The sequence below is a fragment of the Chiloscyllium punctatum genome, chromosome 8 (assembly GCF_047496795.1).
Source record: "Chiloscyllium punctatum isolate Juve2018m chromosome 8, sChiPun1.3, whole genome shotgun sequence".
Lineage (NCBI taxonomy): Eukaryota > Metazoa > Chordata > Chondrichthyes > Orectolobiformes > Hemiscylliidae > Chiloscyllium > Chiloscyllium punctatum.
Window position 1 is genome coordinate 14,959,938 of NC_092746.1, and position 27,959 is coordinate 14,987,896.

A 27,959-nucleotide genomic window follows, 5' to 3' on the forward strand; every position below is an offset into this window, starting at 1 on the left:
TTTCCCACGCACAAAGCCATGTTGACTATCTCTAATCAGTCCTTGCCTTTCCAAATATATGTACATCCTGTCCCTCAGGATTCCCTCTAACAACTTGCCCACCACCGAGGTCAGGCTCACTGGTCTTTCATTCCCTGGCTTGTCTTTACCGCCCTTCTTAAACAGTGGCACCACGTTTGCCAACCTCCAGTCTTCCGGTACCTCACCTGTGACTATCGATGATACAAATATCTCAGCAAGAGTCCCAGCAATCACTTCTCTAGCTTCCCACAGAGTTCTCGGGTACACCTGATCAGGTCCTGGGGATTTATCCACCTTTACCCGTTTCAAGACATCCAGCACTTCCTCCTCTGTAATCTGGACACTTTGCAAGGTGTCACCATCTATTTCCCGACAGTTTATATCTTGCATATCCTTTTCCACAGTAAATACTGATGCAAAATATTCATTTAGTATCTCCCCCTTTTCTGCGGCTCCACACAAAGGCCGCCTTGCTGATCTTTGAGGGGCCCTATTCTCTCCCTCATTACTCTTTTGTCCTTAGTGTATTTGTAAAAACCCTTTGGATTCTCCTTAATTCTATTTGCCACAGCTATCTCATGTCCCCATTTTGCCCTCCCGATTTCCCTCTAAAGTATACTCCTACCTCCTTTATACTCTAAGGATTCACTCGATCTATCCTGTCTATACCTGACATATAGGTAAAAACAATGACTGCAGATGCTGGAAACCAGATTCTGGATTAGTGGTGCTGGAAGAGCACAGCAGTTCAGGCAGCATCCATGGAGGACTGGAGGTTGGCTCTCTGCCTTTATTCCTGATGAAGGGCTTTTGCCCAAAACGTCGATTTTACTGCTCCTCGGATGCTGCCTGAACTGCTGTGCTCTTCCAGCACCACTAATCCAGAATCCTATACCTGACATATGCTTCCTTCTTTTTCTTAACCAAACCTTCAATTTTTTTAGTTATCCAGCATTCCCTATAACTACCAGCCTTCCCTTTCGCCCTGATAGTATTTATAATTTAAAGATTTATACTTTCTGATACTTTCTCTGGATTCTTGTTATCTCATTTCTGAAGGCTTCCCATTTTCCAGCCGTCCCTTTACCTGTAAACATCTGCCCCAATCAGCTTTCAAAAGTTCTTGCCTAATACCATCAAAATTGGCCTTTCTCCAATTTAGAACTTCAACTTTTAGATCTGGTCTATTTGTGGTGTGTTTTTCAATAAAACAAAACTATTGGCATTGATCACAATGAAAGTACTTTATTTTTCAAAAAATAAACATGATACAATTAAAAAGTGATACAATCTTACAATCAAAATTTGGTTGCCAAAACACATGACTGTTAAAAATAAAGAAAATCCAAAATATCCTATTCCTGCTAATTAGGTCATTTGAATTACTGAATAATACAATTTTATTTCACTGATTTAATTTGAAGTATCAGATCATGCGAATTATTGGAATCAAACACAGCTTGGAGTAACAGTAGTAGACTGTTTAAGAATGTAGGAGAAAGTGATGCTGGAGATTGGGGTGGGGAGTGTGGTGCTGGAAAAGCACAGCCCAGAAAGCACAGAATGTAATTTTGGCAATTTAATAAAAATGAAGTATACTTAAAAACATTCTGTCATCTTAAAGGAGATGTTAAAGTTTGAAATCTTTAAATTATAATTACTACATTAGCACAATATAACTAGCAGGAAATCAGTTGAACTTATACAATTTAAATCATTTGATTTAGCAGAATGTCACCAAGCAATAATTGTAATCTGTAATCTTGGACATAACTGTATGCAAATAATGATTTTGATCAAGAGTATGCCTTTCTCCACCTATTATTCTTTCATTTGCACCTTTGAACCTGCTGCGTCATTTGCTGGGCACCTTTATATCCCCTGACTTCATCTCCTGGTGAAGAGAAGCAGCCAAAGAATAGAATGCTCTCTGATTTGTTGTGTTTGATGAAGAACAGGAAAGGGTGATCAACAAGAAATTCTGTTTCCAATGGTAAACTTCGATTGCTAATGAGGGCTGCAGAACCTGCTGCAGCCTCTGTGCCCTCTTCATTAACTTCCACGAAAGACTTGTGAAATACATTTGACAAGAAAAGGTTATTTGTTTCAGACATTCCAGTGAAATTAGCCTTCACCTGATCAAATGCTTCAGTCATCCCCATCGCTGAAAGTACATCTTTAAGGTTAAATTGGTCTTCCAATTTAAATCTGGGCAGATGAACCCTGACCTTGATTTTCATCATGTTTGCCTGGTTGGTCCAAAGGAGAAGGTTTTCATATGTAAGTGTCTGCTCCAGCTATCAGGAAAAAAAACAGGTTAATCAATGGAAAATAGAGTTTACTGGTTTGTTTAGAATCATTTTTAATCAATCTCTTGCTGCCAGTTAACCTATGTATTTAGCATCAATTTCATAGTTTCATCACACTTTATTCAGCAGGAATGTCACTTTGATCAGACAAAAAGCATTGGACTATAATTCCAAGTTGTTTTTCAATACTTTAGGTTGACATTTTTTTTTTAGATTGCTTACAGTGTGGAAACAGGCCCTTCAGCCCAACAAGTCCACACCGACCCTCCAGAGAGCAAACCACCCAGACCCATTCCCTTACATTTCACCCCTTCACCTAACACTTCGTGCAATTTAGCATGGCCAATTCACCTAACCTGCACATTTTTGGATTGTGGGAGGAAACCGGAGCACCCGGAGGAAACTCACACAGACACGGGGAGAATGTGCAAACTCCACACAGTCAGTCGCCTGAGGCAGGAATTGCACCTGGATCTCTGGCACTGTGAGGTAGCAGTGCTAACCACTGAGCCACCGTACCGCCCATGCCGACATCTACTGCAGAAAGGCAAAAGTGAGGACTGCAGCTGCTGGAGATCAGAGTCAAGATTAGAGTGGTGCTGGAAAAGCACAGCAGGTCAGGCAGCAGGAAAATCTACTGCAGAAAGCCTTTTAAAAGTTTACATGCTTGCTTTCACTGATGCCCCGCATTCCCACATAAGTCCATTTCCATCTATGAACATTTTTACCCAAACTATCTCCTCTCAACTCAAACAACTCCAACATCTATTTCATTGATAAATTTGGTAATGAATTTCTAAGGAGAACTTTTGGAGGCCTATCTTATTAATACAACATTTAATACATCAAATTCTAACATTAAGGGTATTTACAATGTGTTTCACAGTCACCTGAAACACAGTCCACACCCGACAAACTGATGATAGCCTGTCCCATCGTGATGCATCACCTGGCTGACAGATGTCTTCACCAATAATAATATAATAACTGACCCAAGTTATCAAGGCCCAGTTTACAATCTTTCTTGGAAAATCTGGAAGATCCTCAACTGTTTGAAGACGTAGCCTCTTAGGCTTCAAGTGTAACATGAAGAACAACATAAATCAGACCATTGTTCATGAAGATCATAAGATGTAGGAGCGGAAACACGCCATCTGGCTATGAAGCCCATTCTGCTGTTTAATGAAATCATGGCTAACCTGATCATTCCCCCACTCCACCTTTCTGTTTCATCCCCATAAGCCTACATTCCCTTATTGATTAGCAATATGCATATACTTAATGACCCAGCCTTGAAAGCCTTCCACAGTAATAAATTGATAGATTCACCACAGTCAAGAAAAGATCCTCTCTTAAGTGGCAACTCTTTACTCTGAGATTATACCTACTGGTCTCAGAGTCTCCTACAAAGGGGGAAAACCTCATAACATCTACCCTATCAAGCCCCCGAAGAATCTTATATGGTTAAATAATGTCTCCTCTCATTCTTCTAAACTCCAATGAGTACAAGTCCAACCTCCTCAACCTTTTCTCAAGAGATACCAGAGATAAACTTCATGAACGTTCTCCAGATCGCCTCCAATGCCAGTACATCTTTCCTGAAGTAAAGAGACCAAAATTGTTCACAATATTTCAGTGGTCTATTACCTTGAATAGTTCTCACAAATCCTCCATATTATTACATTTAAGTTCCTTTGAAATAAAAGCTAACATTCCATTTGACTTTCTGATTACCTGCTAAAATTAGATGCTAGCCTTTTATGAGTTTTGCACTAGGAATGTGTGGCGTTTGACGGTCTTTCTCTTTTTAAATAATACTCAACTCTTCTATCCTGCCTGTAAATGCATAACCTCACATACACCTCAAATGTTTGTGACAATGCAGTCAATTTAAAAAGGTTATTTTGTCCTGGGTTGTTTTTTGAAGAGAGGTTGTAAAGGCAGAGGTGACAAACTGGCTACTGGAGATAGCCTAAGTAAATACCTTAGGAGGTCTTTAGGTTTATTTTCGGAAAGTTGGAACAATGGAAACAGCTGGAATGGGACTGGCCAGTTCTCACAAAAGGGCTTTCTAGTGTTTGTTTTAGTTTTAGCAGTCAGAAGCTGTTTGGGGTCTTGGAAAGATAGAAGCTTCAGTGAATGATTCTTAGCTGCTATTTTCTCTGAAATCTCTCTTGCTTTTCCCTCCTGGATTGCAGAATTGCATGTAATAATCTGTGTCTGAATTTACTTTTTTGCAAAGGGCTGTGTATATGGAATGTTACTGAATTGGAACAGTTAATTAGTAATGGGTTAGTAATTAGTAATCTATTGTTCAATTAAATTTTCCATGAGCTATGTTATTCTAAATTCTTCTTTCTGTTTGCATTTTATCTATAGTGTTTAAATAAATAGTATTTTGCTTAACATCAAATAGTTTGACCAGTCACATTATATCTGGAACATGCACCTTTAAATCTACCTTTAAATCAAGAAAAAGTTAGGGTCTAGGCTACCTTCTTAAAATATTTTGATGGGGTCTGGCCTGGTCCATAATATAGTCATTCCATCTATTTAGCCCATTCAATTACCTAATCTATACCCCTCCTTCTGTCATCCTAAATATTTGCCTTCCTATTTATTTTTGGATCATCGACAAACATTACAACTTGGAGTAGGAGTCAGCAATGCAGCCCCCTGAGCCTATTTCACCCATTCAGGGAATTTAGTCACCGAGCCATTCACATTCCCTCAGCAGAACTTCTTTCTATCCATATTGTTAATACTGACATGGACCATGACAATGGGATCTTTTCCTTCCCACTCAAAGTTCCACTGTGGCCAAGATGCAATATCCTGAACCCAGGCATCAAGCAGGCATCACCACCTGGCCACAGAGAAGAGTGTCTATTCCCATGATTATATTATCCCCCATTACAAGTACATTTCTCCTAACTCTCCCCCCAAACCCCCACTTTTGAATGTGCCACAGTGCTAGAGTCAGTTTTCTCATCCTCCCTGTAGTTCCCACTCTTGTCCTCACAGGGAGAAGACTCCCAGACCTGTTGGACAAAAACAAGGGCTGAGGCTCGTGCAGCACTACCCCCTGGATCTGTCTACTTGATCTGCTCAAATGTGGCATGATCTGCTCAAATAGAATCTGTATTGCAATTAATTGTAGCCCCAACACTGATTCCTGCGGCAATCCAATTCTTCTTGTTTGGCAGTTCCTCAGGATCAAGCATGATTTGCAGAGGCTGCAGGGAAGCAGGGTTCTCTGGTGGCTGACTAGTCTAGTCTTGGAGCTGCAGACATTCCAACAAGAGGGGAAGCTGGTGTTTGAAGAGTTGGATGGGGGGGGGGGTCGCTCAGGATTCTGTGAACCCTTTCCACTGCTTGTGTTTGACCTCCACATGGTGACACTTGAAGTGGCTGGCACATTCGCAGATGTTTCTTTTCCAGATTGTGCATTCTAGCTCAAGTGATTCAGTGAGGATGAGTCACTTGCTGAAGGGGGTTTTCAGGATATCATTGAGGCATTTCTTCTGTTCTCCTAGTGATCAGTTCCCATCGCAAAACTCAGTGTATAGCACTTATTTAGGGAGTCTGTTTCGGGCATGCAGACAATGTGGCCTGCCCATTTCAGCTTGTCCAGTGCCTCGATGTTGGGATTAGCAAGCTGGGAGAGGACAGTCACATTCATGTACCTATCCTCCTAGTGGATTTGCAAGATTTTGCAAAGGCAGCACTGGTGACATTTGTCCAGAGATCGGAGATGTCTACGCTACATCATTCATGTTTCTGAAGCATACGAGGAGGGTGAAGTCCATGGCTGCTGTGTAGAACATGACTTTTGGACTAGATTTGAGGTCTCGGACTTTGAACTCCCTGTTCCTCTTGGCATTTGAAGGCTGCACTGACACACTGGAGTCAATGTTGTATTTCATCATCAAAGCTCGCTCACACTGAGAGGAGGCTGCCAATGTATGGGCAATGGCCCGCATTGTCCAGGGACTCATGGATTTTGATAGTCAGGGGGTGGAAGCGCAGTGTTGTGTGACAGAAGGCACACCACTAGCTGCAAGTTGAAAATATCTTTATCCCAGCTCTCTGTCTTCAATTAATTATCCAATCCTCTGTCCATGCTAATGTACTCTTCCCAAGGGGTCTTACTTTATTTAGTAGACTTATATGCAGTACATTATCCATCACCTTTTGGAAATCCAAATACGTTTCGCCTCCTGGTTCCTCTTTATCTACACGGTTTATTACCTCCTCAAAGAATACATTTGTAACTAAGTTTGTCAGGCATGGTTTTCTCTTCATGAATCCATGTTGACTTTGCTTAGTTAAGCTATGCATTGCTACATGGAGGATGGTGGGTACCTGGAACGTGCTGTAATGAGAGTTGGTAGAAGCAGTTCTAATAGCAACATTTGAGAACAGACAGGGACTGGAGGGCTATGGACCATGTGCAGGGAGATGGGAATAGTTCGGAATGGTCAGCACAGAAAGCCTTTTCCTGTACCATACTGTTCTATGCTTTATGTTAAATACACTGCCATATAACCTTTACAATAGATTCTAGCATTTTCCCAATCACAGATGTTAAGCTAACTAGACTGTAATTTCTTGTTTTTTTTTGTCTCCCTTGCTTTTTCATTTCTCTGGGACTTTTTCTCAGTCTAAGTATTCTTGGAAGATTACGCGCAGTACAGTTATTACCTCTGCAGTTACTTCTTTTAAAATCTAGGATGTAACCCACCAGGTTCAGGGAATATCTTGGCCCCATTGCGTTCCATTAGTTTCTCTAGTACTTTTGTTCTAGTGTTAATTATTGTGTCTATTTCCGCACCTTCCCCCCCCACTCCCTTTTTAGCCCTCTTGATAATTTTGGAATCCTATTAGCGTACTGCATAGTGAAGACTCATTCAATTACTCAACCATTTTCTGACTCTGCATGATTATTTGCCCAGATTCGTTTTCTAAGGTTCATATGTTCATTGTTGCCTCTCTCTCTTTGTAGATATTTAAAGAAACTCTCACTCTCCATTGTTATACTACTTGTCCATTTGCACTGCGGTTTATTTTGCTTCCTCATTTTCTTTCGGTCGTGTTTTGTTCGCTTTTAAAATCTTGCCACGCCTTTGATTTGCTAGTAATATTAACCACATTTTATGTGTTTATTTAATTGATACTTCCCTGGTTAACCATAGTCAGTTTATCCCCTTCCTTGAATCCTTATTCTGACTGCGATAAATCTTTGATGTTGAGGCATTCGCTGTTGAAATGGCTATCCCTATTCATCAACTGTCTTTTCTGCTAAATCACTTCCCAGTCCACTCGAACTAGCTCTGCCCTCAATCCCATGCTTAGGTTTATCAGTAATTTCTGAGCCAGGTTTCTCGTGCTCAGACTGAGTGCTGAATTCTGTCATTTCATAATCATTGAACCCTAGAGGATCTTTGATTCTAAGAGAATTCGTTAAACATGCCTCATTACCTGAACAGCCTGATCCCTGGTTAGATCCACAACATTTTGTTCCAGGAAACTCTCCCAAATACACTCTATCAATTCTTCCTCGTGACTACATCTGCCAATTTGATTTCTCAATCCACATGAAGATTAACGTCACCCTTGATCAATGCCAATCTTACCTTTTGATTTATTCTCCATCCTACAGAACAGCTAATGTTTGGGGGCCAGTAGACACTCCCACTAGTATTTTCTTACCCTTGTTATTTCTACAACATCCATTCCAAATTCATTTCATGCTAACATACTAAGTCCATAATCGTACTAACCTGCTCCAACCCAGTGGAGTTATCATTGATGCTATCAGGCAGCAAGATAATCATGCTTAGCTCATTTTGGATGTACGGGAGTTCTAGAACTTTGGTTTGGAGTTCCTCAATATAACCCAAGTAAAATTCTTCTTCCTGGAACATCATGTTTATTGGCTTGGATTCTTTCTGAGAAGAAAGTTATGAATTATTAACATCTGTGTAAACTTGACAGAGTAAAAGATATAAAATTATAATAAATGAAATATTATCGCCAAAGGAACTTACCTTGTTTAGCCAGAACGATTTTACATATGTCTTATTTTCAGTAAATTTGCTGCTCCACTGCCCCTTAAAGTAGATAGCATTTACAAGAGCAAGTTTTGTGTTGTGAGTAATACTTCTCTCTGGCAGAATGTTCTGGATTTTACCTAAATCAGAGCACAGAAATGAACAACTTCAATTTAGCAAGGTGAAGTATAATACTTAAAACAGCATTATATTTGCAGCTGACAATTCTGATACTAACATGCTATAAATGTTAACTTGCACGGTGGCTCAGTGGTTAGCATTGCTGCCTCACAGCACCAGAGACCCAGGTTTGATTCTAACCTTAGGTGACTGACTCTGTGGAGTTTGCACTTTCTCCCCATGTCTGCGTGGGTTTCCTCCGGGTGCTCTGGTTTCCTCCCACAATCCAAAGATGTGCAGGTCAGGTGATTTGGCCATGCTAAATTGCACACAGTGTTCAGGGATGTGCAGGTTAGGTGCATTAGTCAGGGGTAAATGTAGGGTAATAGTGTCTGGGTGGGTTACTCTTCAGAGGGTCGGTGTGGACTTGTTGGGCCGAAGGGCCTATTTCCATACTGTAGGGATTCTATTCTATTCTAAATCACAGCAATGGCCTATTTGCGTACGGTGTCTTCCAGGGTTTAATGTTTTGCTCAGATTGATCAGATGGAATTGTGCATTTTGACCCAAACTCATTACAAACCCCTGGAGGTAAATTTAATTAAATAGTTGCAGTAGTGAGGTCATACGGTTTAATATCTCCATATTTTAAAAATCACCCTTACCGAGTTAATTAATATAATATATTTTACTTAGATCATGGGCTAATTAGTATAAGTTGAATATGGACTTCACTAATTTAACAAAAACAGAAGTTGCTGGAAAAGCTCAGCAGATTTAGCAGGCTCTGAGGACAGAAACCAGAGTTAACATTTCAGTTCCAGTAACCATTCCCCAGAACTGATGGTAACCGGGAAGAAGTTGGTTTTTATGCATAAGATAGCATGGAGAGAATGCTTAAGGAGTAAACAACATGGGGAGATAGAGTTCAAAGAGAGAGAAAAACAGTTGGACAGATAAAGAAGTGACTAATGATCAGTCTAGGGGAATGAATAGCTACGATTCATTGGGGACTATTAGTGGCAACAATGTGTAATAGCAGACCATGTGATAACAAGGCCTGATGTGTCAGGATTGGGGTAAGGACATGGGAGAAGGTGCCTCAAACCCTGAAATTATTGAACTCAGTGTTGAGTCCATAACGTTATAGAGGGCCCGATGGAAAATGAAATGCTGTTCTTCCATATTGCGTTGAACTCACTGGAGCATTGCAGCAAACCTGAGAGAGAGATGTTGGCCAAGGAACAAGGTGAGGTATTGAAGTGGCAGCAACATGAAAGTCAGGGTCTTTTTTGCAGACAGACTGTAGGTAGTCTACAAAGTGGTCACCCAGTCTTGGCTCCACTTACCCAGTGGAGACCACATTGTGAACAGTGAATGCAGTAGACTAGATTATATGAAGTGCAGGTAAAGCGCTGCTTCACATGGAAGGTGCATTTAGGTCCTTGGATACTGAAGAGGTAAATGGGCTGGTGTTACACCTTCTGCAGTTAGTGTCATAGAGATGTACAACACAAATACAGACCCTTTTGACCAACTCATCCAGATATCCCAGATTAATCTAGTCCCATTTGCAAGCATTTGGTGCATATCCCTCTAAAACTTATCTATTCATATACCCATCTAGATGCCTTGTAAGTGTTGTAATTGTACCAGCTTCCTCTGCCCTTAGGTCCCTTTTAAATCTTTCCCCTCTCACCTTAAACACCTCTAATTTTGGACTCCCCCACCCCAGGGAAAATACCTTGTATTTTTACCCTATCCATGCCCACCATGATTTTATAAACTCCTGTCAAATGAAGGTAGGAGTGTCGTGATGAATGGTAAGGCCTTAAGGTGTGTAGTGGAACAGAGGGACCTTGGAGTTCAGGTGCACGGTTCTCTGAAAGAGGAGTAACAGGTAGACAGGGCAGTGAAGAAGGATTTTGGCACACTGGCCTTCATCAGTCAATACACATAGTAAAGAAGCTGGGAAGTGATGTTTGGTGAGGCTGCACTTGGAGTATTGTGTTCAGTTTTGGTCACTTTGCTATAGAATGAAAGTTATTAAACTGGAAAGAATGCAGAACAAATTTTCAAGGATGTTGCAAGGACAAGATAGAATGGGATGGTAGGTGAAGACAAGGTGGATCCTATTGCAGTTGTGGGAGGGGAGGGGGTTGGTGAGTACTTAAGTGCATGAAATGTGTCAGACCCAGCTGAGGGCTCCGTTAACCATGGTGCTGGTTGTGGAAGAAGGTGGACATTTTAGCGCTCCCCTTTTCAAAGTTGGCATCATCGGAACAAATGTGGCAGAAATGTCAAAACGGGGTAAAAGGAATAGAATTTTTACAGGAAGCAGGGCATGAGGATGTGTGGTCAAAATAACTGTGGGAGTCAGTTGATTTGGAATGGATATTGTTGGCCAGCCTATCCCCAGAAAATAGAAACAGGGATGTCTAGGGAGGGAAGCAAGGAGTCAGAGATGGACCATGTGAGAGCAGTATGGAAACTGGAGCTTGGGGGCAGTGAGGGGTGTTGGTCACCGGATGAAGTGAGGTTAGTGACCGTAGTGAGCATATGGCCTGATGTTTTCCATGGTGACGTCATGGTTCAGGAGGAGCGAGGAAGAGGTCCTTACAGCTGCTAATCAGTCTCTGTATGGAGAGGTCAGCACGCAAGACAACATCACCACTCGTGTCAGCAGGCTTAATTACAAAGTCAGGGTTGGATCTGAGAGCACGGAGTGCAGTCAGTTCATGGGGAGAGAGGTTGGCATTAGTGAGGTTGGGTAGAGAAAATGAGGCGACCAAAGTCACATTGACAGTTCTCAATTTATAATCTGTCTCAACCCCTCTCAATATTATACACCCCAATTCAGTTACCCTTCAGCCTCCTCAGTTCCAAAGAAAATACTCCAATTTATCCAAGCTTTTTTTTGTCACGAAGTGTTCTAATCTTGGCAACATCTTTGTAAATCATCTGTGCACTCTTTCAGTGCAATCATATCTTTCCAGTTTCTTGTTTACAGCTGGAGCCAAGTGTAGCCTGACTCAGGTTACATACAGTTCCAGGATAACCTCCTTGCCTTTGTAACTTAAACCTCAGCTATTAAAGAAAATCATGCTACATGCCTCCTTAACCAGTTTATTGAACTGTCCTGCTATCTTAAAAAGAATGCATTCTTCGTCTTTTTGTTTTTGTTTTTATTAGATTAGATTAGATTAGATTACTTACAGTGTGGAAACAGGCCCTTCGGCCCAACAAGTCCACACCGCCCCGCCGAAGCGTAACCCACCCATACCCCTACATCTACATTTACCCCTTACCTAACACTATGGGCAATTTAGCATGGCCAATTCACCTGGCCTGCACATCTTTGGAGTGTGGGAGGAAACCGGAGCACCCGGAGGAAACCCACGCAGACACGGGGAGAACGTGCAAACTCCACACAGTCAGTCGCCTGAGGCGGGAATTGAACCCGGGTCTCAGGCGCTGTGAGGCAGCAGTGCTAACCACTGTGCCACCGTGCCGCCCAAAATTTCCAATTTTGGAAAACCAAATTTTCCAATCAACCTTTTCAGAGATATTATTATATACTTCTGTAACAGGTGGGATTTGAAGCTGGGCCTCCCAGTCAATAAGTAGGGGCACTACTGCTGTACCACAAGAAGGCCCTTATAGGACAGCAGTTATGGTTTAATTTTTAAAGTCAGTGCAGCTGATTCATATTACTTTTGATTTTAATAGTTTGTAATTACTTCTCCTCTAGTCTAATTCAAATAAGTCATACAAATATCAAATATAAATTACCTTCAGTCCTGTTGTCTACCCAAGAATTGATCTCTTTTCTGGCAGCTTCTGGCTGACTTTGAAAACTAACAGCAGCCAATTGTGAATCATAGAATTTTGATGCAGAGTTTTGGAATGTCTGAAAAAAAAAATGACCATCAATGATAATGTCACTTTAAGTACAAATGGGAAAATGTTTACTTCTCGACAAGAGAACCATTAGAGCATAGGTAAACTTAAAATGAATTTAAAAAGATCTGCTCATGGGCTGAAACTAAGAGAAGGCAACTGGACCACTTCATATGTTGTATGTTCGACATAATTCAATGCTATACACAGACAACTGAATGAATTCTGATCTACATTTTAGCAAAGAAACTAAAGGTTCAGAAACATTTGGCTTGAGTTTTGTTTATAAAAAGGGTAGGTTCAAGTCCCACCTGTTTCAAAGACAGATCACCACATGTCTGAATGGGTTAATTAATGATATTTGTAAACTCAACGCTGTATATACTGACTTCTTTTGACTTCATGAAATACTACAGCTAAAATAATGATTTGGATTGCTTAATATAACAGATGCCATTATTGACAACCAGATTTTTGAAACAAACTTTTGCATACCACAACACTGCATTGTCCATACAAATACCAATACCACATCCTGTTTACAACATCAAGCCCCCTGGGAAAGCAAAGGGATCCACATTCAACCAGGAGTTCTGCAATCTGAATCAATTGTACATCCTTTCATCATATCAAAACATTGATATCATTGTGCAATACTTTTCACATGTATCATTCAGGCAGTAAAATTAATGGAATGGAAATTATAGAAAGGAGCTTTGTGGTGAGTATATTTCAGGACCAACTTAAAATATGGAAATTAAAGTTGCATGGTGATGTGCAGCATCTATGAAGGTCTCCAGGTCCCCAAACTTAGGCTTGCAAAATCACACACAGTGCCAATAGGACTTGCAACTGTCCAAATGGCTGCAAACAAGACATGACAAAAGAAACATTTAGCACTTACATAAGCATATACTCGCTGAAATTATGATTGAAATAGATTTGTGGTGCAGCGTGACCCTTGAGGACTTCTACTGAAAAATGTGCCAGGGACCTCAAGACTTATGGTGTACACCCTGTTGTTCTAATGACTGAACGTTTCCTACAGTAGTTCAAATGATATCTTGGAACTCCACATCAGTACAGTATCATGGTCTACTGGTGTAGCCTATATATATGAGGATCTTTCCATGGAATTGGTTTTAATGGCAAGTTTGATAAAAGTATGAAAGATTAAGGAAGCTTACATTCCAGTATTTATTAATGCTAACTAAAATACGTACCAGAAATTTGGGCTAATGCCACACATAATTTTAGAATCTTAGAAACCCTTCAGTGTGCAAGCAGGACATTCGGTCCATCGTGTCCACACCAACCGTACAAAGAGCATCTCACCTAGACCCTCCACCACCCCTACAACCCTGCATGTCCCATGGCGAATCGAGTTAACCTGCACATGCAAGGCACTATCGGTAATTTAGCACGGCCAATCCACCTAAGCTGCACATGCTCTGACTGTAGGAGAAAACTAGAGCACACAGAGAAAACCCATGCAGACATGGGAAGAAGGTACAAACTCCAAACTGGTCCCTGGCACTGTGAGGCAGCCATGCTTACAACTGTGCCACCGTGCCGCCCCTGTTTTCTGTTCATTGACTTAAATAGTCAGAAAAATGATGCACAGAATGTACTAAAACTGACATCTGCTCTCCTGTGCATGGACCTGAAGTGTCATTAGTAAATGTTAAAAACTGCATGCTTCAGAAGAACAGAATGTGAAAAAGATACAGTTCAATATATAAAGGCTCAAGCTTTCTTATCCCTAAAGCATTAGTTAACTTGGAAGTAGTATTTGCAACAAATTCAGGTGTAAGAATGAATTGAACTGGTTGTTCTCATTTTGAGATTAGATTACCTACACAGTGTGGAAACAGGCCTTTTGGCCCAACCAGTCCACACTGAACCTCTGAAGAGTAACCCACCCAGACCCACTTCCCTCTGACTAATGCACCTATCACTACGGGCAATTTAGCATGGCCAATTCACCTGACCTGCACATCTTTCGAATTGTGGGAGGAAAGCGGAGCACCCGGAGGAAACCCACGCAGACACGGAGAGAATGTGCAAACTCCACACAGACAATCACCTGAGGCTGGAATCGAACCTGGAACCCTGGTGCTGTGAGGCAGCAGTGCTAACCACTGAGCCAACGTGCTGCCTCACATTTTGTGATTTGTTATTTTACCTACAACAAAACATTGTTATTATGTTTATATTGTTTTGCAATAATTTTACACAATTGTTGGAAATGGTGTATCATGTCCAGTAGGTGTGACCAATTTTCATCATTCTGATCTTACTTTGAGAAATGTGTGTGTTTCCTCTCCAAATAGACGGTTAGCCAATTTCAGCAGATAAGGTTTGTCACGGTCATTGATACCAGCCATCAACTCCTTGAATTTTGGATGGACATCTTCATCTGTGTCAAAATGCAGAACCTGTTGTTATGGAAATAAAAATAAAGATGTGAATCTAGAGGGCTTAAATCTATTGACCTGAACCTCCCCAAAACATCTGACCAAATATATAGAGAACCAACTAGCTTAGTTGCTAAAATGGGATTGTTTTTCATCTTGCACTCATCAGGATTGTGACACAAGAAAACCACATTTCAAAAGGGAGCACAATCTCATTCAGCATGAGAAGATGGTGCTGATTGGTTGGACCATAGTTGGCATGGCAATACAGAAGGAATTGTTAAGTAATTCTTGGCTACTTAATCTCAGATCAACTGACAATGTTGATTTGGTTACCAGAATAATTCTTAACCCAGCCATGACAACTTTGTAAATCTTGTCCAACAGCAGAATGCCATCTAACATTCGACTCAATGTTCTGAGGTTTGTAAATATGTTCAGACAGTCATCCCACTTCCCCTAGATGATTGAAGGAACATATTGTTTGACTTGGTCAACTGTCTTCACGGCATATGATCTGCCATTACACCAACACTGAAAGTGCACCGAATTACTCATTTGTATGATCGGCTAAGTGTCGTTTGCTTAACAGCCGCATCCTGTTCGGTGGAGACTTTCATTCATGTGTTTACTACAAAGTTGCAACATGAAATGACTTGCTTCAGTTCTGCTGAGGTCAGAATTACCAAGCACATCACTAGGTATAGTGTATACTTAAACAAGCATTAAAGCTGCCAGGTTTAGTTGTGCAAATGTTAATATTAAAATAGACTTTTATAACCATCACCATTTCCACCAAACAATGAGTACCCTAACATATTAAATGTCCAAATCTGTCTTTACATATCTATAAATCAACATTTTAAATCTCAAAACCAAACTATTCATAATCGCAATGCAAGATCCTGTAGCACATTTGAAGGGTATTTTCTATCATCAAGTATTATCATATCAATAATTAATACAAATAAGTATTATTACAGATGCCAATTAATGAATTAACAGCACAATAGAAATAAATCGATATGATTTGGTGCTGATTAAAATAAGATGCGGTTGCAGGGAGACCTGGTTTGGGAATTGAATATCCAAGGATACTCAGTGTTTCCAAAGTATAGACAGGGGGAAAAGGGAATAGTGTAGCTTTGTTAGTGAAGGAAGAGATAAGTGCTATAGTGAGAAATGATACCAGCACTGGACATCAAAGTACTGAGTCGGTCTGGGTAAAAATAAGAAATGGCAAGGGAAAGAAGTTCCTGGTAGCAATAATCGATATGTTGCCAAATAATATCCTGCAGTATAAACCAGGAAATACTGATGGTTTGTGAGAAAGGGACAGCAATGATCATGGGTAATTTTAATAATGTATAATAGACTGGATTAATCAAATTGGCAAGAGTATTCTCGAGGGAGAGTTCATTGAATGTATTAGAGATTGCTTCTTGGACCAATATGTTGGGGAATCAGCCAGGGAGCAGGCTATTCTGGATTTTGTAACGTGTAACGGGGTGGGAATAATTAAAGATCTCATAGTAAAGAATCCTGTCAGGAAGAGTGATCATAACTTGCCAGGATTCCAAATTCAATTGGAGGATGAGAACGTGGAGTCCCACAAAAGTGTTCTGCAGTTATACATAGGTATCAGGACAGATCTGGTCCTAATGAACTGAATGGAAAGACTGAAAGGACAGTTGATGTGCACTGTCAGATGTTTAAGAAGATATTCAATTACTCCCAACTAAAATATATTCTAAAAGAAAGAAAAATTGTAAGGGGAGCAAAGCAACCATGCTAAACAAGAAAGTTAAAGTTATATAAAGGCAAAAAACCAAGGTGTACTATATTCCAAAGATGAGTGGTGGGCTGAAACATTAGAAAACTTTTAAAGATCAACAAAGGGTAACCAGAAGTCTTCAAAAGAGAAAAAACTAAATTATTAAAGAAAACTAGCATAAAATGTAAAAACATGTCGCGAACGTTTCCATGAATATGTGAAAGGGAAAAGAGAAGCTGAAGTGAATGTTGGTCCCTTGGAGGACAAATTTGCAGAGATATTAGTGGAGAATGCAAAAATCAATATTTTGATTCAGGTTTCATGATGGGGGACACTAGCACCATCCCAATAACAATAAGTAATGCAGATGTTATAGAAAGGGAAGAATTTAGAACAATCATCATCAATAGGGAAACAGTCCTCACTAAACAGTTGGGATTGAAGGCTGACAAGTCCCCATTGCCTGATGGCCTACATCAGGAACATCAAGGAAGTGTGGCAGCAGGGATAGTAAATCCATTGTTGTAATATTCCAAAAATCCCTGGATGTGGAAAAGGTTCCAGTGGATTGGAAAAATTCTAATATAAGACCCTTATTCAAAACGGGAGGGTGGCAATAAATGACAACCTACAGATCAGTTAGTTTATCATCTATTGTTGGGCATTTATTAGCATGGAGAAAGTGAGGACTGCAGATGCTGGAGATCAGAGCTGAAAATGTGTCGCTGGAAAAACGCAGCAGGTCAGGCAGCATCAAAGGAACAGGAGAATCGACGTTTCGGGCATGAGCCTGAAGAAGGGCTCATGCCCGAAACATCGATTCTCCTGCTCCTTGGATGCTGCCTGACTGCTGCGCTTTTCCAGCAACACATTTTCAGCATTTATTAGCATCCATTGTTACAGAAGTTAAAAATCACACAACACCAGGTTATAGTCCAACAGGTTTAATTGGAAGCACACTAACTTTCGGAGCGCCACTCTTTCATTAGTAAACCCCAGTCCAACACCGGCATCTCCAAATCATGGTTAGGAAGTAATAATAGGACATTTGATCAAAACGCAAGTCAAAATACAATCCAGAGGCAGTATGGCTTAATGAAGGATAAACCATGTTTGGCAAATTTGCTAGAGCTCTTTGAAGATTTAACATGCAATATGGATAATGGTGATCCTATAGATATGGTCTATCCGGACTTCCAGAAGGCATTTGATAAAGTCCGGCACACAAGATCATATGGGGTTGGGATAATTCATTAGTTTGGATACAGGATTGGCTAACCAACAGAAAGCAGAAAGTCAGGAGTAAATGAATCTATTTTCCAGTTGCTTCAAAATGTAACTAGTGGTAATATAGACTGTAAATAGTTAGGACACATGAAGACAGCAATTGGTCTTCATATGTCCTAACTATTTACAGTCTATATTACTGACTTTGATGCAGGAATAGAAAATACTATAGCCAAATCTTAAGATGGCACTAAAATAGTACAAAACAAGTTACAGTGAATAAATAAGAATTTTACAAATAGATATGAACAGGTAGGTCAAATTCATGCACTCCCCCCTGAATAGCATAGTGAATCTACCCACAATGCATGGATGGCAGAGTTTTGAGAAAACAGTTTACCACCATCTTCTTAAGGGCAAGTGCGAAATTAATGGCTGGTCCAGCCAGCAATGCCTGTATTCTATGAATGATAAGGTCACCATTTATTTTACAACCTGTGAAAACTTCTCTCATAAAATTATTTCTTTTCTCCTGTCCAGCTGCTGTATCAAGGTCTCAGGAATTTCTTCAACCTTGGAGCGCATTTTCTGAAGCAATGTCTCTTCCACAAATTCCACAAGCATTTGTTGCCACCACATTCCCTTTAACAGCAGTCAACAACTTTGTGGGGAAATAATAAGGAACACTTCAACTGTTATTATGGAGCTGTGCTGAGGGTGCAAGAGGACAGTACACACCACCAACCCACACCAACCAACCCAACCGCCCCGTGGATGAACACTTTAACTCCCCCTCCCACTCCGCCAAGGGCATGCAGGTCCTTGGCCTCCTCCATCGCCAGACCCTAACCACACGACGCCTGGAGGAAGAGCGCCTCATCTTCCGCCTAGGAATCCTCCAACCACACGGGATGAATGTAGATTTCTCCAGCTTCCTCATTTCCCCTCCCCCCCACCTTATCTCAGTCCCAACCCCCGGATTCAGCACCGCCCTCTTGACCTGTAATCTTCTTCCCGACCTCTCCGCCCCCATCCCTCTCCGGCCTATCATCCTCACCCTCACCTCCTTCCACCTATCATATTCCCAGCACCCCTCCCCCAAATTCCCTCCCCCCTACCCTTTATCTCAGCCTGCTTGGCACACCAGCCTCATTCCTAAAGAAGGGCTTATGCCCAAAACGTCGATTCTCCTGCTCCTCGGATGCTGCCTGTCCTGCTGTGTTTTTCCAGTACCACATTTTTCAACGACAGTACACAGACACCAATGATCTAGGATGATTAAAACTGAGAACAAATGATGCTTGGAGAATGAACATATCTGGGACAAATTCAATTGCAACATTTAAGAGGCATTTGGACGGGTATATGAATAGGAAGGGTTTGGAGGGATATGGGCCGGGTGCTGGCAGATGGCACTAGAATGGGTTGGGATATCTGGTCGGCATGGACGGGTTGGGCCGAACGGTCTGTTTCCATGCTGTACATCACTATGACTCTATGACTCTAAAAGCTGGATTCTGGAACAGACCCAGAAAATTCAGGACATTTGGTCACCCCATTTAAGAAATAGGAAGTGGAGACTTATAGGGGGCCGAACAACTTGGGCGATGGTGGAAGTTATGGCATAATTACATAAGAGATCAGACAAGGTCAATCTCAATGATGAAAGCAACTTAGACCCTTTTAGGAATACTGGATTTCAAGGCAATCTCCTCACCAGCAGCAGAGAATTGCATTTTAAAGGCAATTATTACTTGTTAATGACCTTGTTAAATTGTATCTTTCACCTCATTGACATCCAACTTCTTATCATACCAAACCTACCAAACAAACAAGACACCAAGAATTGATGCCATGGAAATCAGAGAAGGCACCTTGTAACTTCACCTCGAATTGGATGTGAAAGCTTCCATTTTGCTCACCAAGGGCATAATCCATAGGCAGCAGCTACATGCACTCTTTGGTAACCAAAATTGGGGTCCAACTTTTGACAACACCTTAAGATTCACATGGCACTCTTCCAATCCAAGACGTGGTAGACGCTCAGGATATAGAGGCCAACATTGCAGGGCGTACCGGTAACTAATATTGAAAAGCTATAGCTTGGATACATGATACATCCCATGGCTGCTCACTTTACACCTAGTTGCTCTTGCCTTGCCTGTTAATGCGTTGACACTTCAGCCACCATAAGCAGTCAGGGGAATTCTGTATTATCATTGGAGACATGTGAAGATGGTGGTCTGGGAACTGGTCAGTCATGTCCAGGTCTGCCTGAAGTCAGTCAGTGGTCGCAGTCAAATATGTGTGTTGATTGTTCAGGAGGGTGCAAAGCACAGGCTTAGGGGAAGTGAGGTGGGGTGTAAATCATTAGGAGAAAGTGAGGCCTGCAGATGCTGGAGATCAGGGCTTAAAAATGTGTTGCTGGAAAAGCGCAGCAGGTCAGGCAGCATCAAAGGAGAAGGAGAATCGACGTTTCGGGCATAAGCCCTTCTTCAGGAATACAGCTGCGGTCACCATTGATGGAGTGTAGAGGAGATGTAATGACAGGTTGCAGGGACAAGGAGGACAAGTGGAGACAAACTTCAATGTGGTGAATCTCCACGTGTGGTGTTATGGGTGGAACTGAGCTGTCAAGGTGGTGCAATGTAAAATGGAAGCTCTGTGAGGTACTTGGTCTCCAGGAGGAGCCCAGTACTGTCGGTTATGAACATGAACTGGATTCCCTGCCATCACATGCCATTCTCTAAATGCTAACAGCAGCTGGAGAATGGCTGGGACAATGCTTCGAATGAGGGAGTCCGTGTCAATCTGATGAAACTCCAGGTCTGTTCATCACTAGGGCATTGAGGGGGAATACAACATACAGCTGAGCATCAGACAAGTCCAAATATGAGCTTTTATTGACCCCATCAAAATGGAACACAACGGAAACGAATAGAGCCTGCAGTTCACATCTACCAATGCTAGCATCATGACTTTGACAGTCTATAATGGTCTTCTGGAGCCAGTTCACTCGTCTGGAACCAAATGTCAATTAGCCCTTGTAGACCCAATGCAGCTGAGCTCCATCATACACAAAGCAAACTTCATCCAACTGAATGGATCTGTCTACTTGGACTCATCTTTAGTTGCAAAATGCAATGGAGAAATGGCACAGAGAACACACAGGCTGTGCAAAGTCTAGTCCCAACTGGCAGTACCCGGCCCATATCCTTCCCTGCATGGAATCTTGCAAATTATGTTTGTCTTGCAAATGATAGGTGTAGGGTCATTCGTTCTGGTGAGTTGTTGTCTCAGCGTGGCTGTTGGATTATGGGTTGTCATGAATCCGAGTGGTTGGGGAAGTCTGGCTGTCAGTTCAGGTATGTCTTTTTATATAAGGTAGTGTGGCTAGTGAGTTAGGTCGTGGCATGTCCTTATGTACCTGTGGCATACCCAGGGAGCTGGGGGAAGGGAAGCAGCAACTGAAGAAAGCAAGAGTCAAAGCAGTTGAGCAGAAGCAGAGGAACCAGGTGATCCAAGTGAGCACACTTGGGCCACTTTCAGACCCAGTGCGATAGAACGTGCCCAGAGGTGCAGCACACAGTCAGTGATTCAGACAGAGCCAAAGGTTGTGGATGAGCTGACCATGAAATGCAATAACTTACAGGTTGTGTTCAGAGTCCTGCACCAGACTGGCAAAGAAACCAGAGCCCACAGCATGGACCATTCGAACAGCCAGCATGAGATTGAAAAATTAAACTCTTTGCGCAAAGGTAAGTGATATGCACATTTGTGATAGGAGAATCAGATGGGGGATTGCAATTATGGGATAGATTGGGAGGAAGTATTTACAAGCCTGTAAATACACTGAAAGTGGCAAAGATTGGGACCTCGTAGCTCCCTTTCAGAAGGGAGTAGAGCATTCATTTCCCCTCAAATCTTATTCTGCCCCAATTAACCCAGTAAATCTGTCAGGACAGCTAGACAATAATCCAGTTACTTAGACAAACCCATTTCCAATGGCACAATGGCTGGAGAGAGCAAAAGATATTTGAGTCCACAGCTGACCCCATTTGTTTGTCAAATGCACTCATCAACAAAGGGTTCTTCGTGGATTTGACAATGTTGAGAAGGCAAAAATCAATGTGAATGTGCCTGAACCCCACAATCCTTCTGCCTTACCCAATCCTCAGAATATGGAAGGAGGGGAGTTGCAGGCCATAAAATCGGCAATTCTGGCTGTTGTAGGACACAATAGGGAAGAATCCATGGAGGAATTAAATACGGTTAGGCTGCAAAAGGGAGAGCACCCAATTGCATTTGCCAGGCACCTGTGGTCACAGTTCACAGGAATCTTCAGGAACCTAAACTGGACTGCCCAATCTGATCAAGGTGCTGTTGTACTCCAAGGTAACCTTCTTCACTATCCACTACACTAATTTTGGTGTTATCTGCAAACTTAGTGTTGTTGTATTTTCAAATGTCTAGTTTGGTGAGGCCCTAGCCAACATTGCAACAGACGCATGCATACAGAGAATTTGTACCCTGGGGAAATTGTAGCTTAGACCCACCAAAATGACTAATGATGCAGCAGCACAGTACAGGGATCTATCGTTTTCACCCAACACAGCCTGATACCACAAAACAGAGCAAATTGGACCTCTCGCATCGAAAGTCTGCAAAAGCTTTAATCCCACAGACAACACCCACACAGAACTTTGGCTGATTAGGAAGATGGCCTGGGAGAAAAAGATTCATCAATCGGAGCATCCCAAACCAAACAAGGGAAAATGCACCAAACCTCCATCCTGTGTGGAGTAATGAAGGGGGCAACAAAACAAAGGAGTTATTATCGGAGCGATCGACCTTCATATAGTCGGTTTTGATATAACACTATAGTTCGGTCTTGTGTGTCCTTGCATTACAAGAAAATCATGCAGTAGCTGCCTCATTTAAACTAATGGGGTCAGATTTGCATTATAGCCAATCCATGTAAGGAAAGTTTGTGTTCTACCAATAACTAAATTCTTCAATTGTATTAAAGCCAATTTGCATTAAAGAAACACGCATTATAGCAGAACCGACTCTATCCTTTAGTGAGAGATAGTGATCAGCAGCAGGGAAGTCCAAGCCAGCAGTTGTCACACGGGAGCTACTAGAATTCTATGCACACAAGCCACTTCACAAGGGACTGCAGGGTATCCAGGCAGTTGGCACTCCTGCAGGAGCCAGGATCAAGACCCTGGAGAGTTTGTACCATGCTGCTCAAAGGACCACAGAAACAAGCAGCAGTTAATTTGGTGGGGGAAATCACGCAGCCAAATGTAATGGGTTTGGAGATGCCGGTGTTGGACTGGGGAATGGGGAAATCCCATCCGTTAACTCCTTGTATCCCAAGTTGGATACAAATCCCAAGCACGAAGGAGCTGCACCAATACCAGCTGGGATTGTGTATGACAGCGAGGTGGAAGACTGCCATGTTAAGTTTCAATGTGTCACAAGAAGGTCCTGAACAGTACTTCACATATGGCATACCTATAAGAAAACTCTTCTGAATGGATCCACTGGACACTGACAGAAAGGGTGTGCGGAGACGGAATCTATAGATTTTAAACTGGAAGACGTAGTTATCTCCATACAGACGTCAAGCACATTTTTTGGCTCGTACCTTATGAGGAAGTGTAATTTAACTTTTAACTTAGCCAATTACAGAACCATTGAGTCATCGAGTTATACAGCACAGAAACAGACTCTTTGGTCCAACTCATCCAGGCCGACCACATATCCTAAATTCATCTAGTCCCATTTGTCAGCTTTTGGCCCATATCCCTCTAAACCCTTCTATTCATTTACCCACCCAGATGCCTTTTAAACATTGTAATTGTACCAGCCTCCACCACTTCCTCTGGCAGCTCATTCCATACACATGCCACTGTCTGTGTGAAAGTGTTGCCCCTTGGTCCCTTTTATTTATTTCCCCATTCACCTTAAATCTATGTCCTCTAGTTTGGACTCCCCTACCCTGGGGAAAAGACCATGGCTATTCACTCTATCCATGAATTTCATGATTTTATAAATCTCTCTAAAAACAGCCCCAGCCTGTTCAACCTCTTCCTATAGCTCAAACTCTCCAACCCTGGCAACTTCCTTATAAATCTTTTCTGCACATTTTCAAGTCTAACAACAATTTTCCTATGTCAGGGAAACCAGAATTGAATGCAGTATTCCAAAAGTGGTCTAACTAATGTCCTGTACAGCTGCAACAAGACCTCCAAACTTCTATACTCAATGCACTGACCAATAAAGGCAAGTGTACCAAACACCTTCTTCACTATTCTATCAACCTTTGACTCTACTTTCAAGGAACTATGAACCTACACTCCAAGGTCTCTTTGTTGAGCAACACTCCCCAGGACCTTACCATTAAGTGTATAAGTCTCACCCTGATTTGCCTTTCCAAAATGCAGCATCTCACATTTATCTAAATTAACCTCCATCTGCCACTCCTCAGCCTATTGACCAATCTGATCAAGGTTTTGTTGTACTCCAAGGTAACCTTCTTCACTGTCCACTACAGCTGTACACCAATTTTGGTGTTATCTACAAACTTACTGTTGTTGTATTTTCAAAGGCCTAGCTTAGTAAGGCATCAGTGGAGATTTCAACAGACGCGTGCATCTGGAGAGTTTGTACCATGGGGAAATTGTAGATTACACCCACCAAAATGACTTACAATGCAGCAGCACAGTCAATTATCAAGGATCTACCATTTTCACCCAACACAGCCATATACATTAAGCAGGTAAAACTTTGACACACCTCCTCTTCACCACAGAAGTCTCCCAAACAATTTTGAAAGGACCACTGATGCCACCTTTTTTATTTAATTCCCCTATTCCCTTGGTTTCGGGATAGGATTAAGGAAACAGCAGCCCCTCACCTACCCCACAACAAGAGCTCCAGGCCCATTATATTCAAGTGATTTATATGCCACACACCACAAGTATGTGAATAAAGCTAGCAACATAAAGCCATAATAGAAACTGTACATTGAAAAAAAAACATGACAGGTTTTATTAAATATTTCAGGGAATATTGATAGTGCACAAATGTAACTAGAACATGTCCAATATAATTTTTTTCATGATTATACGTTTAAAGTTCTGATTAATTGACCTTCCCCATGATGACTTTGTGAAACTCCTCATTAAGCAGAGAACATTACAGATATGTGACTCTTTGATCAATCACTCTATACCAGTTACAGATTCAGCCTTTCTATTCATGAAAAGACCACACCAAGAATGCAGGCATGCAAAATTGACTCCATGATCTCCTATTCATGTGTTCAACCTTCCCTTACCTTAGCCATCTCAGCAGCAGTGTTGCCTTTAGCACCGAGATACACCATGGCTAGAGCAGTTGAGATGCTTAATGGAGACAGGAAAATGTTCTCATTTCCTTTTCCTTCCTTTAGCTTCTTAAACAGAAGAATGGCAAATTTGGTATTTGCAACAGTCAGAGAATCCATTTTGAAAACCTTAGGAAAAACAGATCATGTTTGAAAGTTAAGGATGTGCGATGGATGGCATGAGTGATTTAATTCCACATTCTCCTGAAACTGAGTTCCTGATCTCAGTCATTCATTTGTGCAGAAGAATTAATGAAAATTTCAGGCCTTTTCCACACATTTGGGAGAAGGAAAATCTAAAGAGAAGCTGCTATCACACACACCTCCCCCTGGCTGTTTCAAAATGATAGTCCATCTGCTCTTTCAGTCAAGTGTTCTGTGACAGACAAAGACCCAAAGACAAAAACTGTGAATAAAACAGATCATATAAAACAAAATACTGTTAATGTTGGAAATGTGAAAGAAAAACTGAAAATGCTGGAAATACTCAGCTGAACAACAATCATCCAAAAAAATTGAAGAGATATATCAGAAATAAAGTTGCATTTTGAGGTACACCCCGTAAGGTGAATGAGGAGCCTGGACTGATGAATAAGTTTGGAGTTTGGTGTAGCGATGGGGGAAACATCAGGAATCAGTGTGAGGTGAGTAGCAGGATGGGTTTAAAAGGCCAGGGTTAATGGGACACGGATGACCTGGGACTACAGTGTGGGACCTTCTGATGAACTAAAGAATCCTAAAGGTAGTCCTAACCCTGGTTCAACAGCAGCTTGGCTAAAGTTGCTGGATATCATGCGTAAATCTCCTCCAACATGGATAAAATACCAGTTGGGTCAGATGAGACATTAAAAAAACAGGCATTAATATGTTACACCTTTTGATGCCTTCCATCTCCTAATTAAACAACAGAAAGTTCAGGTCATGTGGCTAGGTGGCAGAAAGATCTCTGAATGGATTGTATGTGCTGCAACACACTCACACGCACAGATGCACCCTCTCACAGACATATACCCACTTACACTCACACTCACACACATACCACACTCTCTCACAGACACTCATAACCCCACCCCACCCCTCCACAATACAAACACACACATGCACACACACACATATAAGTTTGTGGGGTGAATTTGTACTTGCAGAATTACATTTTATTTTGCTCAAAAGCTTATGAATCCATGTAAGATTCTGTAAATCCCTTTTTTAGATTAGAATCAGTCTAAACACTGTGGCACAGACAGTCTCACACAGGGCACCTCACCTTCAATGCATTATCTGAGCCGACATGACACCAATTGTTGAAGTTCACTTGAGAATTTAAAAATGTTTTGTGATTTACATCCAAAAAAACTGAAACCAACATGTTCATTCTAAAAGGTGAGAGAATTAACTAAGAATCCAGGTCTTTTTCAATATATAATTTCAGTTACATCACATTATAAACTTTTGCTATAAATTCTGTGTCCTATGATCTTATACTCCACAACTACCTGATGAAGGAGCAGCGCTCTTAAAACTAGTGCTTCCAAATAAACCTGTTGGACTATAACCTCATAATGTGTGATTTTTAACTTTTTACACCCTAGTCCAACACCGGCACTTTCAAATCAAGATTCATTTGCATTATGGCTCCTCTGACAGCGTTGAACACTGACCCAGAAGTTCTAATTATTTCAATTTCAAACTGAACAAACTTTGCTTGACTCAAGAAGGAGTTTGCTGAGTTAGATGTGTTATCTAACAATTAATTCAAACCACTTAAAATTAAAATTGATAAAACCATCACAGAAAACCATAAATACAAAGAGGCAGTTCTTACACTGCACCCATAAGTGTTATACTTATTACAGTTTTGTCAAGATTGTCAGATCCCTTGCTTTTGTGAATGCTTTTAAGTATCTTAAAACGTCCACAATTATTAAGGATCACAACTTAACACAGAGGCACCATTTACAACATGAAAGGAGGCCATTTAGCCCATCTGAACCAAACCAGTTTCCTCCAGCAAAACCAATTCATTCTACTCCCCTTGTTCAATCCTCAGAACCTCAGAGAGGAAATGATCTAATAAAAGGAGCTTTAAAATCTTTCCATTGTAACAGCAATTTGGATTGTCTTGCTTGCATATTTCTTGCTCGTCGGATGCTGCCTGACCTGCTTTTCGTACCACTCTGATGTAAACTCTGGTTTCCAGCATCTGCAGTCCTCACTTTTGCCTTGCTTGCATATTGAATTATATGTTTGAAGGAAAAACATAAAGTAGCAACTGAATTAAGTGGTTAAGTACCATCATTAATATTGCAGTCTTTCCCGATATTTAATTTTTAAAATTTACCTCATTGGCAATATGTGAGACGTTATTTCAAAAAGCATTGTTGGCGAACACTTTGGTTGTCCTCTTGCTTCTTCTTAAATGATTAATTATGCTCATTTATTATCTTACTAAATCTTTGATACTCAGCAATAATACCTACAAATGGCGTTAAAAATATAGTCTTGATTACTTACCTGCCTTCGCGCTGCAAGAATTAAAACTGCACAAACTTGTTTCACTGCTCCTACTCTCTAAAAGTGTTACTGTGCATTGTTAAATACTGTTAGTCTCAGGGCGTGTTTCTTAATCACCAATGAGTTAATGGGAAGAGTTTGCAAGTCTACATTGAAACCTGATAGCCTCCTTAGTCAAAATATTTTGATTCCTCACCCATTCGTTTTAGGTGTTAGCACAACATGTTCAGT

At 41.2% G+C, this 27,959-nt stretch overlaps 1 protein-coding gene across 3 annotated transcripts; it reads right to left on the reverse strand.

Annotated features, from left to right (window-relative positions):
* Nucleotides 1–1,318: 1,318 nt before the first annotated feature.
* LOC140480384 (leukocyte elastase inhibitor-like) lies at nt 1,319–27,833 on the reverse strand. 3 transcript variants are annotated; one of them, XM_072575171.1, is made up of 7 exons: nt 27,729–27,833; nt 25,170–25,346; nt 14,704–14,841; nt 12,296–12,413; nt 8,381–8,523; nt 8,114–8,281; nt 1,319–2,318 (listed from the first exon to the last, which is right to left on the reverse strand). In XM_072575171.1, the coding sequence occupies exons 2-7, from the start codon at nt 25,335–25,337 to the stop codon at nt 1,851–1,853; spliced, it is 1,203 nt and encodes a 400-aa protein (XP_072431272.1). In that variant the 5' UTR covers nt 25,338–25,346; nt 27,729–27,833; the 3' UTR covers nt 1,319–1,850. The 3 variants fall into 3 exon arrangements, with proteins under 3 accessions (XP_072431272.1, XP_072431273.1, XP_072431274.1); XM_072575172.1 differs by lacking the exon at nt 27,729–27,833 and adding an exon at nt 27,556–27,605; XM_072575173.1 differs by lacking the exon at nt 25,170–25,346 and having other exon boundaries at nt 27,729–27,798.
* Nucleotides 27,834–27,959: the final 126 nt, after the last annotated feature.

Coding starts and splice junctions, on each gene's coding strand:
- LOC140480384 (XM_072575171.1), bottom strand. CDS start 25,337: ATGGATTCTCTGACTGTTGCAAATACCAAATTTGCCATTCTTCTGTTT. Junction 14,842..25,169: donor CTGCTGCTGAGATGGCTAAG/GTAAGGGAAGGT, acceptor CCATAACAACAG/GTTCTGCATTTTGACACAGA. Junction 8,282..8,380: donor AATCGTTCTGGCTAAACAAG/GTAAGTTCCTTT, acceptor CTTTCTTCTCAG/AAAGAATCCAAGCCAATAAA.